General features: G+C 36.2%; 2 protein-coding genes across 4 annotated transcripts; one reads left to right on the forward strand and one right to left on the reverse strand.

The window, feature by feature from the left end:
* Nucleotides 1-84: 84 nt before the first annotated feature.
* LOC116850688 (neuroblastoma-amplified sequence-like) lies at nt 85-10,253 on the reverse strand. Of its 3 annotated transcripts, none has more exons than XM_032829284.1 (19): nt 10,090-10,253; nt 9,821-9,914; nt 9,527-9,761; nt 9,014-9,429; nt 7,502-7,882; nt 7,199-7,406; nt 6,837-7,054; nt 6,405-6,734; nt 6,127-6,332; nt 5,174-5,470; nt 4,671-5,007; nt 4,168-4,604; nt 3,791-4,087; nt 3,423-3,711; nt 2,979-3,296; nt 2,486-2,906; nt 1,280-2,316; nt 1,078-1,203; nt 85-993 (listed from the first exon to the last, which is right to left on the reverse strand). In XM_032829284.1, the coding sequence occupies exons 1-19, from the start codon at nt 10,092-10,094 to the stop codon at nt 718-720; spliced, it is 5,928 nt and encodes a 1,975-aa protein (XP_032685175.1). In that variant the 5' UTR covers nt 10,095-10,253; the 3' UTR covers nt 85-717. The 3 variants fall into 3 exon arrangements, with proteins under 3 accessions (XP_032685175.1, XP_032685174.1, XP_032685176.1); XM_032829283.1 differs by having other exon boundaries at nt 6,837-7,057; XM_032829285.1 differs by having other exon boundaries at nt 6,837-7,057; nt 9,821-9,927; nt 10,090-10,248.
* Nucleotides 10,254-12,559: 2,306 nt separating this feature from the next.
* LOC116850695 (COP9 signalosome complex subunit 2) lies at nt 12,560-15,313 on the forward strand. The gene is made up of 9 exons (XM_032829295.1): nt 12,560-12,613; nt 12,908-13,102; nt 13,161-13,286; nt 13,568-13,735; nt 13,810-13,984; nt 14,139-14,277; nt 14,368-14,584; nt 14,743-14,883; nt 15,056-15,313. Exons 1-9 carry the CDS (start codon nt 12,560-12,562, stop codon nt 15,173-15,175), a joined length of 1,335 nt encoding a protein of 444 aa, XP_032685186.1. The 3' UTR covers nt 15,176-15,313.
* Nucleotides 15,314-20,017: the final 4,704 nt, after the last annotated feature.

Consider the following 20,017-nt stretch of genomic DNA (forward strand, 5'->3'; position numbering starts at 1 on the left):
AATTCTTTACGGGCCGTGAGAGAACGGTGAGTTCGCACGAGTCGATTGGAAATAAACACACTGCGCACAACAGTGCGGGCTTACTTATTTTATACAATTATGCTTGTATTTACAAACAATTCTTCTCTCTTATATATAATGCGCCTTTCTTATATACATACAAAAGAAATATAAACGTTCTAAAATACACACACGAGCGATAAAAAGCTACGCAGCGCACGAAGAGATTGGAGATATCTCGAGAGAGGGAATATAAAGTTGTTCCGTCGTTCTCCGCTACATGCGTAACGAACAAATAAAATATCGACGGAGTAAATAAGTAAGAAGTAGATATCTCAAATACTTCGTATTCTCATTGAGTCACACTGATGACTGTAAATACCGAAGCAACTTCAAATTTTGTATAGCATGCGTAAGTTTAAAAGACAAGAGCGAGAGATTACTCGTAATGAACATCTATAATAATAATAATAATAATAAAAAACATTCTTTTCGGAATAACTTCTTATGTACAATCCAATCCGGACGATCTGTAATTCGCGATAGAGCATCATTTGAGCGTCAATCTTTTACATATAAGCACTTCAAGATATACATGTATATTTTTTTTACAAATAGAACCCGATCCCAAATTCACAGTTCGCAGATTGCAGATCGTCCAAAGTAAACTTGACAACGTAAATCACAGTTTTTTCTCACAGCTGAAATAAACACTCATTATTCCTCCAGTAATAGCTGGAAACAAGTGTCAAATGTGCACAAGGCCGTCGGAATTCTCTCCATCAATCTTATAATGTTCAGAGCCTCCAATGTGTATTTCTGTTTCTTCAATTCCTGTATGAGCAATCTTGCATTTTCCTCGATGCCGGCCAAAGATTCATTCACGAAGACGTGCTCGATTATCTGCCCGTATACAACGTGATCCGGTGGAAACGATGCTGTTAGATCGTTCAGAAAAAGTTTCTCCAGCACCAATGGCGGTAACGTGATGGCCTGTAGAGATAAAATTATTAACTTCACCTTTTAACTGCATTTAATTTTCATGTTTGATCATTCGTACGTATAAGATGAGCTGACCTGTTGTTGTTTGATAAGATCCACTGCCTCTCTATACATAGACACGTCCTCAGAACATAATCTTATGTAAAGGCCTTCTTCAAAACTGATGTGATCCTGTTCGGCCTCTACAAACTCCTTGAGTATCTATTATAAATATTCAGGTGAGTAATATCTGATTAATTGTAATCAAAGAAGTCACGCATACGACTCGTTAAATTACCTCTTTAGACGCCAACAATCCGATAAGTTCTTCGTGCTCTTGTAATATCCTCTTTTCGAAATCCGTCGTATTCGTATTCGCGATTAACGGAATAATCGTTTTCATCATTTTTAGAATCGGATGATTATCTAATTTGATATGATCCGGCATATTGAATATCGGCCATTCGGTCATTATTTTCTTCAGTTCTCTATATTGCTCCAAATCGTTGATTTCACTCAATAGTCTTTGGAATAATTTGAAACGATCTTCCTCCGTGACACACTGATCGATGTCATGATCGGGAGAAAGAGAAGATACAGTTTCTTCCTGATTTCTCTCTATTTCTTCGGATTTAGGTCCAACCTCCATGTCACTGATTGCTTCCACATTATCTTCAGAGAAATCACCCCAATCATCTGTCCATTCCATGGTATCAATCTCATCCGAGACGCTGGCTTTCTTTAGATCTCCATTTTCACTGAAATTTCCGACCAGTGTGTTGTTAACATCCGAGATATCGATCTCACTTGAGACAGTAGCACTTATTGGTTCCTCATCTTCGTCGGAGTTTGCGTCCGAAATATCATTAATATCGGTGTGTTCCGCGAATTCTTGTTCTTCAATTATAAATTCTGAAACCTTGGCAGTTTCGTCGGGACGTACGCAGGTGCTATGTGATTCTATCTCTAGCGCGCTCATACATTTCATCTCCATTTCTCCCGTTTTAGCAATCTGCGCACCACCGAGCAGATAACTTTGCCAGTATTGCAACGCTTCGACGATGTCGCATTCTTCGATCGTTCGAGCCGCAACCATCATCTTCCTTATTAAATCTAATGGACTGTACAAATATAGCTTCTCACAATCAGTGTACAATCTTTTATACAATTTCAACGAATAGTAATAGAGTGCAGTTTGTATGTACAGCTCACTTCGCGGTAAATTCGTGAAGATCTCTTGAACATCCACGATGTGATCTTTGTTTAAACTTAATAAATACGACATGCCTAACAACCAGTCATCTTGTATAGTATGCTTCGCACATTCCAAGAGTACTAAAAATCGATAAGATAATCTCAGAACTTTTGTCACACAAATTGCATTAACGTGATTTCTTTGTTAAAATTTAACATTTATTAAAATAATCCAAGCTGACTCTAATGCGAATAATTATAATTAATATAAATATAAAATAATTATATGCGCGATATATATTATACTTACAATGATCGATGTCGCTTACTTCCAGCCCATAGCAGGAAGATTCACTCAGCATAGTTATTCTCAAAAGGGCACGGCAACATTTTAGCTTTGTATTTTGTATGTCCGGCATAGAGTACTTATTGTATCTCGCCTCATTAACACTTATCCTACATGATCCATGTAAGGATTCGTAGTAACGCGGGAAACTCTGACGATTTGCGTCCTCACTGACCTCATTTTGCGCTTCCGCGTCCTCGTATTGTTCGTCCGCTTCCAAATCGTTCGCGAAATTGAACCTCAATCTAGACTTCCAAAAGCTGGTGTCGCTGATATTCTTTATTAACCGAAACGTAGATTTCTTCATGATGTTGGCTGAGCTCTTGACAATCTCTGTGGAAGTTTCCAACATTTTCGGAACAAATTCCTTCACCTCCACTTGCGGCTGCAAATTGCAACAGAGTTACTTGACTTTCATTTTGAGAAAAGATATTATAGCATTGGTAACGCTTTTTACCGTTGTCATAGCGTCCGTAAAATGATCATCACTTTCGTCACTCTCCTCATCTCGGGAACCCTCAAATTCGACAGATGGCATCAACAATTCCAGATTTTTATGTAGAATTTGTATCTCTATCAAGTGCATATGTTCTAAGGCATTACCCAGAATATCACTCGGGCCATTATTTATCGCAAACCACAAGCATTTTTGCCTGACTTTTAAATCCTGATAATTTTCACAACGCCCCAGATTCAAACAAATTTCCCAAGCAGGAAGATAATTATTTTGTGTTAATTGCATGCATATTGCAGCACATGTATTATAATTTTCAGTCTGTATAAAACAAAAAAAATATAGTAACAATATGTTAACAATTCTCGCGGTTGTTGTACAACTTTCAAAATTATATAAAAGTGGAGTTACAAAAAAGTATATATGAAAAAATTAAACATGTCTAACCTCAAGTGCCTTCTTGGCTATTAGTTCTAAAACTTTTCCTTCACGGAGTCTATTGTTATCACCTTCAATTCGTAAATAAGCTGCCAACGTTAATAGCCTTTGCTGACTTTTATAAGCGTCTTTCTGATTATTTAAACAGCGTTCGATAAGAGTTAGTCTATCTACTGTTAATCTAACTTGAAGAGGCAACATATCAACGTTGAACTCATTTAAAATTTGGAGTGATTTAATGAGGTCGTATTCCTCTTTGATTTTCGCGTTGTCATCTCCGATAAGAAGAAGACAAGCTCTGGAATGATTATTATACATACACATTATGTATGATAAATTATCGCTCAATCACCAGTCTACTGAACGAAATTACTTACTTAGCTAATTCCATATTTGGATCGTTAAGCGCTTTGGAACCGTTAAAATATTCCTTCGTAGCTTCTAATATCAAATTAACTGCTCTCTCATAGGCCACTCTTACTGTCGATTTTTCATTCCTCTTGGTTTCTATCAAAGTGGTGCAATTCTGGATAATGCTTTTAATCCCTGAGACTAAACGAGCAGAAACGTATATCTCAAAACAGATATCGACATCGATGCAGGGGAGCATACCGCGTAAGATCAACATATCATGTAACAATTGTGGCCATTCGTTCTCATTTGAAGGTGGAAATCTGTAAAAATATATTGTTAAATCACCATTTTTTATTGTAAAAATGTTTGATAATTGATGAATTTTATGTATTCTATGTACTGATTATTTAAGCTCCTCGCTATTTGAGTGAATAACGATTCAACAACGACAGGATTACTCTTATGCTCCCGTATAAACTTCAACGTTGTTTTCACATCGTATTTGCTTAGGACTCTAGTACAATAGAGTTCATCTCTAAGCTTGCGAAGCTCTTCTCCAATGTCCCTTAATGAGCTGTCCGTCGCGTTCTTTCTGTTATGTCCGTCGTAATTTTTTGGTAACGAGTCTAAGATTTCCATCGCTTTTTCATACATATCGGAATCGTCACAGGCGCATATACAATTTAAAGCTAGGACCGCGATGTCGTCTATCATTTGCATTATCTCCGCTTCCTGCGTCTGTTTTAAGTGTCTGAACAATTTAACCGGAAGCACAAGGTCTTCTTTGCTCAAGCAAATTAGATAATCGCTCAGTAAATGCTTCTCGAGATCTCCATCCTAAAATTTCAGATAATTATTCATATATACATATACTTGATTCATCCAGAACATAAATATGCGCACCAAATACTGATGTTTCCGCTTGATATACGGCAACAAGAGATTCCTTATGTTTTCAACAAAGTTTAATTCGGTCGACGTGCTCATTAAGAGTTTTATCTTTTCTCCGTTTATCAATTTCTCCAACTCATATAACGATATGTCTTCCAGATAGACCTTGTACACGAGATCGTCCAACGTCTCCAAATCCAACAATAAGTCCTCCATACCATTAATGTTATGAGATTTTGCGATTTTAATTAATTGCAGAGCATTATCTACCATCGAGCTGTTCTTCTCGATTTCATAAGCACGCATTTTATACCATTTCTGTAATAACTCCGGAGTAAGTTGCGTGTTTCTAAAAAAATAAAAATGAAAAGAACTGAAAATTATATATTTAAGTGATTCTTAAGGTGTTTGATCAACATATGATAAGTACATGATAAGTGTGTAATAAACATATGAAAAAGAAAAGACTGAAGCGTTACAAAAAATGTGGATAATCGTGTAATAATGTTCCTTACCTATATATTAATAACGAAGGATCTAATTCGTACAATATTTCCGATCGACCGTCCACATCCAAGTTTACTATTTCATTAAATTCAAGCTTTTCTGACCAATCTTTTTGTCGCAACTCACATTGATCCAATAAGAACAATTGACCCTCAGAATCGCATTTTGGTAAGAGCTTCTGGTAATCCAACGGATTCAACGTTTCCGGGAAGAAGCTAATGATCGCTAGCCAATGAGGCATCAAACTTTCCCCATAATAGGTAAACATAATTTCAACACCTCGGCAATCTCCATCTTTGGCAAATCTGCAAATAAAAAGGTGTTTGGGATAAAAAATGTACAATATTTTATTAAATTGTTGCAAATGAAATGGCCATTTTTCAAATTATAAATTTTTAATTTTCCTTTGTAATTCACCTTTCTTTCATGGAAAGGGCGCGTGCCACATGAAAAGTATATATCCCGTATTTGTAAACAAAACTTCATTTACAAAATACAATAATCATTGTTCAAATTCGCATTGAACTCAGTATGGAACGTAAAGAAATTCGATTAGTTGTATGAGTTTAAACTCGGTCGTAGTGCGACCGAGGCGACGCAAAACATTAATATCGCTTTCGGCGAAGATACTGCAAGTTAACGAACAACGCTAGTTCGAAAAGTTTCAGGTTCAAGACACAAATCTCGACAATATATCTCGCGGCCATGCACTCTCCGTCATTAATGACGTTAAGTTAAAGAACGATTGATCCGAAATTTATTCTATTCGAAAAATTGCAGAAAGACTCAACATTCATCATTCAACTGTCATTCGACATTTATAAATCAATAGAAAAGTGAAAATTTAATTAATAAAATAAGTTTTAAGTTTATCAAATAAAGGTCTAAAGTTAAAATTTCAAAACAACCATTTCATTTGCATCAACCTAATCGTCGTTTAAATATGCAAGCATGTTAATACCTGATTGCATTTTCAACGGCTGATAAACTTCGAAATTCCTCGTAAAATTCCTTTTCATATTGCAAAGATGGTTGCAGCATGACCTCATATGTGAGCAATTTATCCAAATGACTTAAGAGCTTCCTTCGATACTTGATTAAATTTTTTTGAGCTTCTGACAAGTTATTTATGTCTACCTGCTCGACCATTTCGTTTACCTTCTGTATCTGTATTTTTTATAAATAAAATCATATTAATTCCATATGATTTCTATATTTATTGTAGATAGATGTGCTCACCTGTCGTAAAGTCGCAGAGTTTTCATCCAACGCTTGCCAATCGTCTTCTGCATCGGAAATCACGAATTTATCGTTATCACAAATATCGATCGCTATTAGAGTTTCCAAGTTAGCACCTCTCAGTCCAAAATTCAACAGTTCTCTCGCGGCTTCCATGGTATCGGGAACGCGCATAATACATTCATTCAGAACCCAAGATCTTTTGCTTACTTTACTCAAATGCTCTGCGATAGCATTCAAGGATAATTTTGATTTCCTCCATTGCGTTTGATACACGAGATCCGTGTCCAAATTGTACGTGTTCGCTAGAGCCAAGGCTTCCTCATATTCCTAAAGAGAGAGTTAAAATGTCTCTTATTTATCTGATAAAATGTGTGTATGTGTTCTTATTAAATATATTGTTAAATCCAATTTAATAAAGAGATTATTTACTTCAATGTCTATTTTTCTAGAATAAAGCTCTTCCGGTGTCGTACTTTTTAACCCCAAAATTCTATAAGTACGACGTAATACTTTAGATTTTTTTCTCTTTGGTTGAAACCTTTCGATATCAGTTATCGAATACAGAGTACTTTGAACCAGGTTCGTGGTGTAATTTAATATTGTGATAGGCTCCAGTTCGTCATCGTCCTTCTCACTTTCCGACGATGCTTCTTTATTGCAAAATTAATACTATTAGAGAGAGACTTAGTTTTTATAAATTATATTATGCGCATATTTTCATAAATTATATTATACATGAATAGCAAAAATTAGAATTAGCATGAAAAAGGAATAATGTGTCATGAGCAAACCTGGTAAATGACTATCGCTAGGTTCTCTGCTTCGTTTTTTACTTGTAATGAAGGTCTCACAATCTAAACATAAGAATCCTTTTCCTGAGCCCAATTCACAAATTTGTGGTTGTCCCATTAAGAATTCTGGACTAATGCCCAGTAAATTCTTCAAGTTCCATATAGAACAAACTGAAGTGGACCCTGAATATCGAGCTATTATAATAGCCTTAAAAAATATACATTTTAGAAAAACAATGATATTAATATAAAATATCAAAGATATTCAATTTATAATACACATAAATGATGAAGAGACATTACTTGATCGGACCACCAGCCAATATCTATTGGATGAAATTCCGTAAAGCCTGGTGGAAACTTTTTACACTTTGATCCTAAAGGATTAGGTATATTATGCTCAGGCTGCTCCGTCAATTTCCACTTCCTTCGTAATACCAAGTTTGGTAATCCCCATAGCGAAACTGAGCCATCTGTATGCAAGCATATCAGAGACTCGCCGTTGGGTGCGATTTTTATCGTGAATATAATTGACTCTGGTTGAAAGCCAAAGCTGGGAATTAAATTCCAAATAGAAAATCGTGATGTGTTGTTCGTTGAGTCTTCAAATGCGAATGATAATTTACAGTATGGATAGTCATTCAAGGGTCGCCATGAAGTTAATCCAGATTCTAATGCGGTGGACTGAAAAAGAATATATATAAATACACTTATATAGTTGTATATATACTTACGTGTATCGTGTGCGATAATAATTCTGTTCACCTCTACTATCTTCACTATTTCAACAATGCAGGAATATAATATGTTTTTATGATTTCAAATAAGATGTAACGTAGTGACAATAATTTTTTAGTGGAGGTATGTAGGATATTTCAAGATTATCTTAAATTTTGCAAATGAAATTATGTGGTTTTTTTAACACAAATCAGTTCTTCTGATTACATTTTACACATAAAAGTACTTATTTAAAATTATCAAAAAGTAAATATTTTGCGAGATATTTTTCATTTTAATCTGATACTTTTCACACAGTATAAGATATGAAATGTCTCGTTAAATATTCACTTTTTAATAATCTTATCTTGATAATGTAGAATAAACAAAAACTGTCTAAAACCCCTATATTGCCCCTATTAACCCTTTGGGGACGGAGCCGCTCGACGGGCTATAAGGAAGATAAAACTTCATCGCTAATGGCCCCTAATGTCTTTGAATCAAAACGTGACTCTTTTACTATACCTATGCGTATCTTATCGCTCAGAACGACAGACGTCGCGAGCCTTGCAGCTACGAACTAATTTGGGCGGCTATATGCCGACACGCGTCCGGAACGGTAAAACGGCTTGGGCGGCTATATGCCGACACTCGTCCCCAAAGGGTTAAAACCCCCATATAAAATCAACAGAGATTTATTTTTTGTTTTTTTTTTAAATAAAGAAACCTTAATTACATTATGAAAATTTCCTGAACTACAATGCTTTTTGCTCAAGAAATTGTGTTTTTACTTGTAGATAAGGAATTTGGCAAAAATTCAGTTTCCCAAAATTGGTGACTATGTACCTTCTACAATACAATGATTCAATTTATTTATGTCAGAAAAACCACACGATTTCATTCATTAAATTTAAGGTGATCTTGAAATTTCCCACATACTTCACAGAAAAACGATCATCACTATGTTCTATCTCTCCCAAAACCATAGAACTTTTGTAGTCACTATTTTCTTGTATTATTTGGAGAGATATTTGAAGTGGGCAGAGTTACTGTCTTACCCTTTACATATAAATAATACTCGCAAATCGATATACTCACTGTCAATTTTTGTGTGATTGTATTTCCAGCAACATAAAACAAATGGCGCTTCTCATCATAAACAACAGCATTGATGCCGTTTTTGTAAAAATTGCCAAAAGAAAAGTCATAATTTGCACTGAAGCCTGTCGTAGAAATGTAATAAGATCTGACCAGTCCACTATATGTAATTAAAATAAACTCATAAGTCCATTTCTCGTTTTTTGCATTTGGTTTAAGAAATAACATGGATGCTATTGCATCACCAGCTTCCAAAATGCAAGGATTCTGTGAAACTGTTTTTGGACTTATGTTGAAGATGTTATTTCCTAATATATTGTAGAAGGATGTATAACCAGTGCTGGATGCTAGCACTAAGATCATTCCATCAGGACTCCATGCAAGTTTACGCCATTGTGGAAATGCATCTTTTGGGGCTGGAGAAAAATCAAATATCTCGTAAATAAGATGCAGTTAGGGATGAGTGATATCTGCAGGAATGGTCAGTGAATGTAGTGGTGTTATCATGTTTACCTGATGTTTTGCCTACTATGGAGGAATATTCATCTTTGGCCTTTCGTATCTCAACAACATTTTCCTGTAAAATGGCAAGCACACGACCATGATCTCCAACAGCAAATTTCCAGGATAGTGTGAGACTGACTTGATGAGCAATGCTCTCAGGTAAGGAATACCTATTGTTTAAGTATCTCAGAGCATTTTTTATTGTACCAGTAGCTGGCAAAACAACTGTGTCGTTTTTGCACTTCTAAAATGTAGAACATTGTAAAGTTCCATAGTCAGTGACTTTCTATTTGTTTTACTTACTATTAATTCTGGCTCCTGCTCTCGTACGAAGTATTCCAATAGTTCGTACAGTATCGGCTCATTTGATGTTTCATTCTGAACACTCATCTTGTCACTGTAAATATAATCTTATCTTCATATGAATGAACAATATCCCATTGATGTATCTATGCTTGATTCTTTACTTTTTTAAAAGAATACTCGCTCGATGTTATTAAAAACAATTTTACAGATAAAATACAGATAAAATTTTTTTTAATTTGTTAATCTCATATTTGACATATACATACTTCATTTATATCTCTCCGAAGTTTATTTCATCAAAATTCTCATTTTCCAGCAATATAATTCAATATTAAATTAGAAGAACTTTTATTTCTCGTTGATAAGCAGAAATACAACTACTCAACCAGCTGTCGTGCTATTCAAGAATAAATAGTTCGTCTGACAAACCGTTGAGTCGTACTACGACTATGGCTAGTTCAGATGGAGAAAGAAATAGCGGAACGGAACAGTTACGGAAAAGAGATATGGTGGGGGTCAGCCAATCAGAGTAATGCAGGATTCACACCGCGTCCGATGTCCGACGTACAACGTCCGATATCCAATTAAAAAATAGCTTTCCAATGGAGAATTAAATCCTCTATTAGAAAGCTGTTCTCTTGGATATCGGACGTCGTACGTCAAATATTAGACGTGGTGTGAATCCTTCATAATTCCGTTTTCATTCCGTTCCGTTGTTTGATAGGTTAGTTTCATATGGCATGGAAATGTTAGTCCCGATCTACAATGGATGTAGTAAGCTTTAAAACTTAAGAAATTTACCAATCACAGTGGAATTATAGAGGAATAATCAATTGTGATTGGTTAATTTCTTACAGCTTAAAGCTTACTACAATATTAGGCCTGTTCTTTGTAGCTGCACTACTGAACTAGTGCAATAAGTTAGAGTGAGAAAACGTATATTTGTTTCACTTCAATATATTGCACCAGTTCAGCAGTGCAACTACAAAGAACAGACCTATTGTAGATCGAGACTTATGCAGGATTCACACCGCGTACGATGTCCGATATCTAATAAAAGAATAGCTTTAAAAGTGAAGAAGTGTGGTAAAGTGTATTCAGTTTGTAACGTATTTCTCGCGACGGAGAAAACGAAAAGACTGTTTATTATGGCAAGTTAGCGAATATTTGAGAGGTATCATTGATATTTACTTATATATATTAATGATACAATTTAAACATTAAAAATTCAAACATTGTTTCATTGATATATATAAGTAAATATTAATGATACCTCTCAAACATTTGTTGACTTGTCATAATAAAGTCTTTTCGTTTTCTCCGTCGCGAAAAACACGTTACAAACAGGGCATATTTCACCACACTTCGCAAATTTTCGATGTCGATAGATTAGAATATTTTCCGTTTTTGTTCCATTCCATAATAGGCAAGTCAACCTGATTCTAATACAGGATTCACATCGCGTCCGATGTCCGACGTACGACATCCGATATCCAATAGGAGAACAGCTTTCTAATAGAAAATTCAATTCTACATTGGAAAGTTATTCTTTTATTGGATATCGGACATCGTACGTCGTACGTCGGATGCGGTGTGAATCCTGCGTAAGTCTCGATCTACAATAGTGAAGTAAGCTTTAAGAAATTAACCAATCACAATTGATTATTCCTCTATAATTCCACTGTGATTGGTCAATTTCTTAAGGCTTAAAGCTTACTACATCTATTGTAGATCGGGACTAACAGTTCCGTGCCATGTGAAACCCATCTATCAAACAACAGAACGGAATAAAAACGAATCTCCATATCTCTTTTCCGTAAAGGGACGTATACATTGGAAGTAAGCAGTAAGAAGTAGAAAGTAAGAATAAGAAATTGACCAATTATAGTTGATTATTCTTCTCACATTCGACTGTGGTTGGTCAATTTCTTACTCTTACTTCCTACTTCTTACTTCTTACTTGCAATGTAGACGTCCCTTAACTGTTCCGTTTCGCTATTTCTTTCTCCATCTAAACGCACCCTATGAATATTGGCCACAAAATAACTAGGATATCACTAGTTAATTCTAGTTACTTCTGCTTATAACCATAAAGGCCTATTCAGATAAACTTGCATAATTACATATTGCATATGCATAAAGAAATCAACCATACAATAGAAAGATGTTTTTTTTATATCTGATACACGATTGGTCACTTTCTTTGCGTATATTCATTATGCAGCTATATAAGTTTGCTTGGTAGACTTTACGGCCCATATTCTGAATCCTCTTTTATCCATAAAAATGCTTCTAAAAGAGGCTTAGGAGCCACCTAATTGGCTGAGAAGCTATATTCAAGGCACTTTTATCGATAAAAGAGGGTTCAGAATATGGCCTTACATCTTTTACTTTAGTATAAATTTGTAAAAGATAAACAAAAATAATTAAAAATAAAAAAGTATTCATTTTTCAAATTCACACTGAAAGAAAAGACTCATGATTAATCTGCTGTTTCACTTTTAAGGTAAAAGGCGCAACTTAGTTTATTTAAATGAAACAGACTTCGGGTCTCGTATCATATCAGCTGTTGTTCCGTGGCGGTTATACGCGTCCAGCTGCAACACTGCATGTACAGGTAGTGTCGGTGCACATTGGTGAATTTCAAAATACGATTCGCTGGAAGTAGCGGTCGGTGTCAACAGGATCGCGTGAAATTCTTCCTGCTGTCGTTTACGACTGATAACAGCCTGCGAAATGTCAGACGGTGATGATGATTTCATGTGCGAGGAGGACGAGGATTATGGACTGGTAAGTTTTATTCTCGTAGACAAGTGTCATCTCTTTGTGCAGTTTTCCGGCACGCAGTAAGGTTAGGATTTCAGGAGCTACCCTATATAGCATTTAAAAATAGTTCAAGAGATACCTGAAAGGATTTCTACGATAAACAAGAAAATGTCCGAAATACCAGATCAGATTTTACGCGTGCATAATTGATCGTTATGATCAGATTGCATGCAGCTGTTTTGTCTTTAATATTAAATTAGCGATGTTGTCGAACAAATATGACAGTTCGAATCGGATTTTAATTATTGCTTGTTTTAGGAGTATTCTGAAGATTCTAATTCTGAGCCAGATGTAGACTTAGAGAATCAATACTACAATAGCAAAGCTCTCAAAGAGGATGACCCAAAAGCTGCCCTACAAAGCTTTCAGAAAGTATTAGATCTGGAAGGTGGAGAAAAGGGTGAATGGGGCTTCAAAGCTTTGAAACAAATGATCAAAATTAATTTTAAACTGGTATGTGAACATCAGTAAGATCTACATCTTCGATTATAACAGTATCTTTTCTTTTTAGTCCAATTATAAAGAAATGATGGCGAGGTACAAACAGTTGTTAACTTACATTAAAAGTGCAGTTACTAGAAATCATTCAGAAAAGTCAATAAATTCCATATTGGACTATATTAGTACATCAAAGAATGTAAGTATCACAGCAAATTTCATCTCTTTGATAATTCATGTCAGATATTTAACCCTCTGCTGACAATTTGAAGTTACAAAACATCCAGCAATATCTGCCTGGGGTTGAATCCTATCCCAATGTTGTCAGCAAAGGATTAATACTTTGATATATATAACATACTTATGTTATTCTACTGTTTATATTTAAACATTGAGTATTTGCTTAAATTTTTAAGTTTTCTTGTATGCAAATTCCTTGAATATTTCCAAAAATAATAGATTGTTTACTTCTTTTTCAAGATGGAATTACTGCAAGACTTTTATGAAACCACATTAGATGCATTAAAAGACGCAAAAAATGATAGGTTATGGTTTAAAACAAATACAAAGTTGGGGAAATTATATTACGATCGTTCTGACTTCAATAAACTAGCAAAAATATTGAAACAGCTTCATCAGAGCTGTCAAGTATGTATCGTGCAGATTCATTTCCCTTGGGTGTGGTAATCAAAATATTATCGTTCTTGAACATATACTTTTAGACTGATGATGGAGAAGATGATCTGAAGAAAGGGACACAGTTATTGGAGATTTATGCCTTAGAAATACAGATGTATACAGCACAAAAGAATAATAAAAAATTGAAAACACTGTATGAACAGAGTCTTCATATTAAAAGTGCTATACCACATCCCCTAATAATGGGCGTCATCAGAGGTAAGAGAAGCATGAATGCTTGCCTGGAACAATAAATTGCGAATACAAATATTATTGGTTGCTTATCATATCGCCACCGTGTTTATTTCTTTAATATGAAAATACTGTTTTGAAAAATTGCATGCGACAAAGCCCTTGTATCTTCTCTTTCCAGAATGCGGGGGTAAGATGCATTTAAGAGAAGGCGAGTTTGAAAGGGCCCATACTGACTTTTTCGAAGCCTTCAAAAATTACGACGAATCTGGATCGCCGAGACGTACGACATGTTTGAAGTACCTAGTTTTGGCTAATATGTGAGTATAGCTATCTATTATTTGTATAATTAAAAATCGCAATTTATTGATATTAATAAATTTGACACATATGTAATATGTAACTTGTAGGTTAATGAAGTCTGGTATTAATCCGTTTGACTCGCAAGAGGCTAAACCGTACAAAAATGATCCTGAAATTCTAGCAATGACAAATCTAGTTGTCAGTTATCAGAATAACGATATCAATCAATTTGAATTAATTCTAAAGCAAAATAGGAACAATATTATGGATGATCCCTTCATCAGAGAGCACATTGAAGATTTATTGCGGAATATTCGTACACAGGTATTATGCAGCTTTTATTACTAACGCCAATGTACTAACCTGTACTTAAGCGCCATTTACATTATCCTATGCCAAATGTGCTATACGTGTGTAGCACATATGATATGCACTGTGATATTCATATTACACATCGTGATATTCATATCATATCGTTTCAGGTTCTAATCAAGTTAATAAAACCATACACTAGAATTTACATCCCCTTCATAAGTAAGGAATTGAATATCGACGTTTCGGAAGTGGAGAGTCTTTTAGTATCTTGTATTTTGGACAGCACTATTCGTGGTCGTATAGACCAGGTAACGTAATAATTTACTGACTAAAATAGTGTTCTTGTGACAGAATGATTTTAATAACTGGATCAAACTTACCTCTTTTTCCAGCGCAGGTAGAAAAACGGTAGAAAGAAACGTTTGCACACATATACACACTGTTCATATATATGCATCTACATGTTTAAATTTTTTACAGGTTAACCAAGTTCTCGAATTGGATAAAAAATCGGTATGCGCCGCTCGTTACAATGCCCTCGATAAATGGACTAGCCAATTGCAGTCCTTGCATTTAGCCATCGTGAACAAAATGTCCTAAAACAATGCGGTGCGCGTGATCCTGAATTAAACATTAATCATACTTTGTATAGTATATCATAAAAACCTGTCTACGAATATGATGAAATAAAAAGAAAAATCTATTGTGATAAAATAAATTTAAAATTTTAGCACGAGAGAGCTTTATACGTTTTTATTTCTGTCGAGTATATAAATAATGTGAATTCTCCACCAAGTCAGCCCCAAAAAATATCTGCCACGTTCGTTTCTGCATACAGTATACACGAAATACGTTGGTGTCAATAAGAAACAGTCGCTCTGTTTAAATTTTTCATCAATTTCTTCTCGCAAACAGTCATTCGTAAATTCGTGAACTCGATGGAATTAATACATACGAATATCGATTAATTTCAGAAGCACGTAAAACGCATCGTACATACACGTCCGTTCGGCCAAATGGACCGCGTCTACCTCGCTGTCCTTCTCCAGTAGAATTCCGACTGAATAACGAGGGCCGCGCATCGTCAGTGAATTAATGGTATTCCATGTGGGGCGCATAGTTTGGGCAATATCGACAATCATTAGAACTTTTGGCATAGGAAGCTGCTGCCGTCATGAAATTATGGGAAGCTGAGGGCTTAGCTCACCGGGGCGGGGAGGAGGACACGGCTCGATTCAATCGTGACAATTTAACTGACGGCGAGAATGTAGACGCTGCAGAATCCTGAGAGGTGGATCGGATTGCCGCGGAGGAGATAGGGGAGACGGGTGTACGCGAAACGTCGTTGTTCTACGTTTCCCTCCTCATGCTCCGTCTGCCATGCGGCTCCGCGCGCTCGTTACCACTTCTCGCACGTTCGTACGCTTAAGTAAATCCCGAGGGAAACTAACAAACCTTGGACCAGACGCGCGATGTATATGTATCCTTTGCAGAATAATTCCACGCTTGATTATCGGTGACTCGACTGTGTAGCGTTTCATACGATTGTTGGTAACGATAACGTGCCGACAAACGTAAAAGAAATAGGGTTCACGTTAAAAATGAAATACGGGGACAAAGCACGAAAGTCGATAGGATACACAAAAGACATCTGTGATGATGAATAATCCGACGAATCCTTAAAGCATTTTGCGTTCGATATACATTAATTTATGAGAATTTTTATGTATCTCGCAATATGAGTTACCCGAATAACTACCAACTACCGAAGAACTACCGAATCAATCAATGCGATTATCGCTAGCGAGACAGTTGTAGTGATTCTTATTCAATCAAGATCGCAACTAATGAAACAATCGCGTATTTCGTATTGAGACTCTTCGCGTTTATTTTAGAACTCGAGTTTACTGCTGGAAAATAAAATGGTGATTTAATGTATCTGCGTGCGTAATCTATTACCAATTACTCGCACGTTATTTTCAGCAGGTAAATGTTAAATTTAGGATAACAAGGATTATAGCGACTTGAAAAGAAGAATTGTAATGAAAGTATAAAAGAAAAAGACTAAGTTTCTAATTTAAAGATTCTATTCTCTGATGACAAAGCAGACGACAAGAAAAGTGGGCCGATTTTGGCTTAAAAAAGGTAACGTAAATTATACGCAATTCTTACGTTTTTGAGTCGCTGAATACGGTAGCATTTTTATCCATCGTATATTATACTCGTATATTAAGACCCTAATTCTGAACTCTTTTGATCTCTCTTTTTATTGATAAAAATGCTTTCAATCCTTGCGAAGAATAAGTATTTTCGATACTTTAAGATTCCTGCTTATACGCCGCGGCCATTTTGATTCATGACATCAGAAGAGTGAGAAAATGTATGTTCAAAATTCCTCAAAAATATTTCAAAATATAAAAATATATTTAAAAAATGACACTTGTAATCAATTAAGCACTTTTAAAAAATATTCCGAATACTTTCTTTCCGTTCTAACAATCAGTAAGTAACTTAAAATTAACTAAATAATAAGAAAATGTAGGTTAAAAAAGGAGGTTGCATGTCACGCTAATTTTTCGATTATTTATTAGTCATTAAAACTAAAGGAAAAGACCCGGAATTTTAGAGGTATAATTAATCGATTAAAAATATCATTTTTTTGTTAAGAATTTTTGGCTTAAAAGCATTTTGTTGCTTAAAAAACCTATTATTATTGAAGGTATTGAGCCTTATAATTTGCTTAGGATCTTCTTTAATTTAATTGTTATTATGGTACTTCACCTAGATATATTATCCTGCGGCGACAAGCAGCAATGCAGCTATAAAGAACATGTTTTACTATCTCTCCTGCCTCATTACATTGACAAATTTTGTCCTCTACTTTCCCAATCTTATGTATGTGGTGTTTTAGAGAACAATGACTCGTATACAGACCAGTCAAAATAACTAGAACTCCTCTATCCAGAGAAAAAGCTATTTCCGCACTTTCAGGCGAGATAGTTACAAACTTTTTCACCCTGGAACGTTGTCCCAGTACGAGGTTTTAATTTGTCTTCCTTCCATTTTTGCGATTGTTTCCACCTTATAGGGAGTTAATACCCTTATTCTCTCGAATGCGCCGGAATGTAAGAAAATCTCGCTGCTCGTGCAGAGACATCGATTATCACGCACAAGCGTAAAAAGCAACGACAGCGAAAACAAATTAATATCTCTCGTCTCTTTGAACTACAAGCCACAAAACAGACCGCTCCTACCGCGAAAGAGAGACACCGCGCGCGCAAACAAAAAAAAGGGCAAAAAAAAACTGTAAAAAAGAATTGAAAAACGAGAGCAATCCACGCGCTATTGTTGCCGCGCATTCGCTTTGACGGTTTTGACCGTCGCGCAAAACACCAGGTGGATTAATTCCATTTTGCGGAACTTGATCACACAACGCGCGACACATCTAAATAAAAGGCGACGTCATGGGCGAACACGAGCGAGTGGCGACGGGAGAGCAAGAGAGGAGAGGAGAGAAGAGGGGAAGAGAGAGAAGGGGAGATCGATCGGTAGTGCGAATATCGCGAGAGCAGGGTGGTTTTGCGAGCGTACACGAGCGGAGCGGCATCAGGTTCAACCGGTGCTTCTTGCACGCACCATGTGCCGTTTAAACGACGGCACGAGCCGTTCGCTCGCCCCTTCTCCCTATGAGTATTTTTTCTCTCCAGCAATCCTCTCCACCGGTGTACACATACACACACACATACACATACACACACACATACACATACACACACACACACACAGTCTAGCACTTGCTTGGTCGCGCTGCGCGCAAATTGTTAATTACCGAGCATTAGCCTATTAGACCTTGCGTTCGATTTAATTAGGTTGAGACTAATTTTATCGTCCTCTCTCGCCCTCCCGCCGTCCTTCCGTCTCCCTCTCGTTAGCATACCGCGGTCATACGAAGTCGTCCTTTTTCGCCGCGATCGGACGACCACGTACATGCATATTACGCACGTGACGCGTGGAAATGTGCCGCCGTATATGTCCGCCAAATTTATATCGCCGCGCGCGAAAACGTTGAATTTTATTGTACCTGTACACACCGGCGCTCGTCGTCTCCTTTAATACGAGATTGTCTAGCGCGCAGTGCGATTCGTTTTCCTCTCGTTGCGCGCGCCCTTAGGCTAATTCGAAGACATTTCCCTTCAACATCTTCTTCGAGAGCGAGGTCTCTCTTTCTCTCTCTCAGCGGAGACTCTTCTGCTTGTCGTCGAAAGCTGTTACGAGAGCTTTATCTATGAATTTTCGTTTTTACGCGAAGCGTAATTCGCGTTGCGCGTTAATATAAACAAATGAAAGAGTGTGGCCAAATGGGTATTGGCCATGTTCCCCCAATCCAGTTAGGAAAATAAGAGGGTTGAAATGGGTACTAAATGAAAGATCACGTTAAACTGAAAACAAATATATAAGTTTCACCTTGCACCGATTTTCCGTCCCAAAGTTATAGGGTCCTAAAGTTTCCAAATTCAAAACAGTTTTTAATTTAAAAGAAATATAAAAATGATAGAGAGAGAGTTTTGCAGTATATAAAGACTCGTTTGAAAGTTTATGACTTCTACTTTCCAGTGGATAAAAAAATCACATCAAAATGTCAATAAAAAACCAGAAATTCAAATGTTCTAATTGGATTTTGGTGCAATATATTGTTACGTGTAGTTGATGTTTTTGAAAATGTATATAAATTATTTCTATACATTTAAACTAACAGATTTAAATGTTATTTACTGTTTTTGTATACAAGGAATCACATCGATTGATAGTACTTTTATTGCCAAAAACCAACCAAAAATACAAAAAATCCAGATCTTTACACGCTTTCTCTCTCTCTCTCTCTCTCTCTCTCTCTCTCTATTTTTCTCTGTTCCTCAATTTATCCGTCGAATTAATCTACGAATATTTTTCGCGTTTCGAAAGAGACAAGCGCGCGGGTTCGAAGCATCGTTTATATTTGCATTTACACGCGACGGTATACACGCGAAACGTATGACCGTTTTGTTGTAATTAAGTGCCAATCTTGAAATGGATCCGTAATCAAGTATATTCATGTAGGTTTCGCGGGCAATTGTCAACGTTCGCGAGCTACCTGCCAAATTTGTTTACGCCAGTCGCCAAAGTATTTACCGCCACCGTTGGTTACTTTATCAAGCCTGTGTGACAGCGCGGCTCGCACACAACACACAGACGATATATTCTGACAAATAATGACACCGATGTGAGCCAAAAACGGGACTAAAACGCGCGTGTGCAAATTATTAAATTTGCCCAAATTGACGCTTGTCGAGTGAATAATAAATATCCGTTACTGTTACTGACACACCATCGATACGATAGCAATTATTCAAACGACGATGCGATACGCGGATAATTCGATTACTGTCTGCATTAAAATTGAAA

The sequence above is a fragment of the Odontomachus brunneus genome, unplaced genomic scaffold, assembly GCF_010583005.1.
Source record: "Odontomachus brunneus isolate Ranch 3 - 2012 unplaced genomic scaffold, Obru_v1 Obru_scaffold_152, whole genome shotgun sequence".
Lineage (NCBI taxonomy): Eukaryota > Metazoa > Arthropoda > Insecta > Hymenoptera > Formicidae > Odontomachus > Odontomachus brunneus.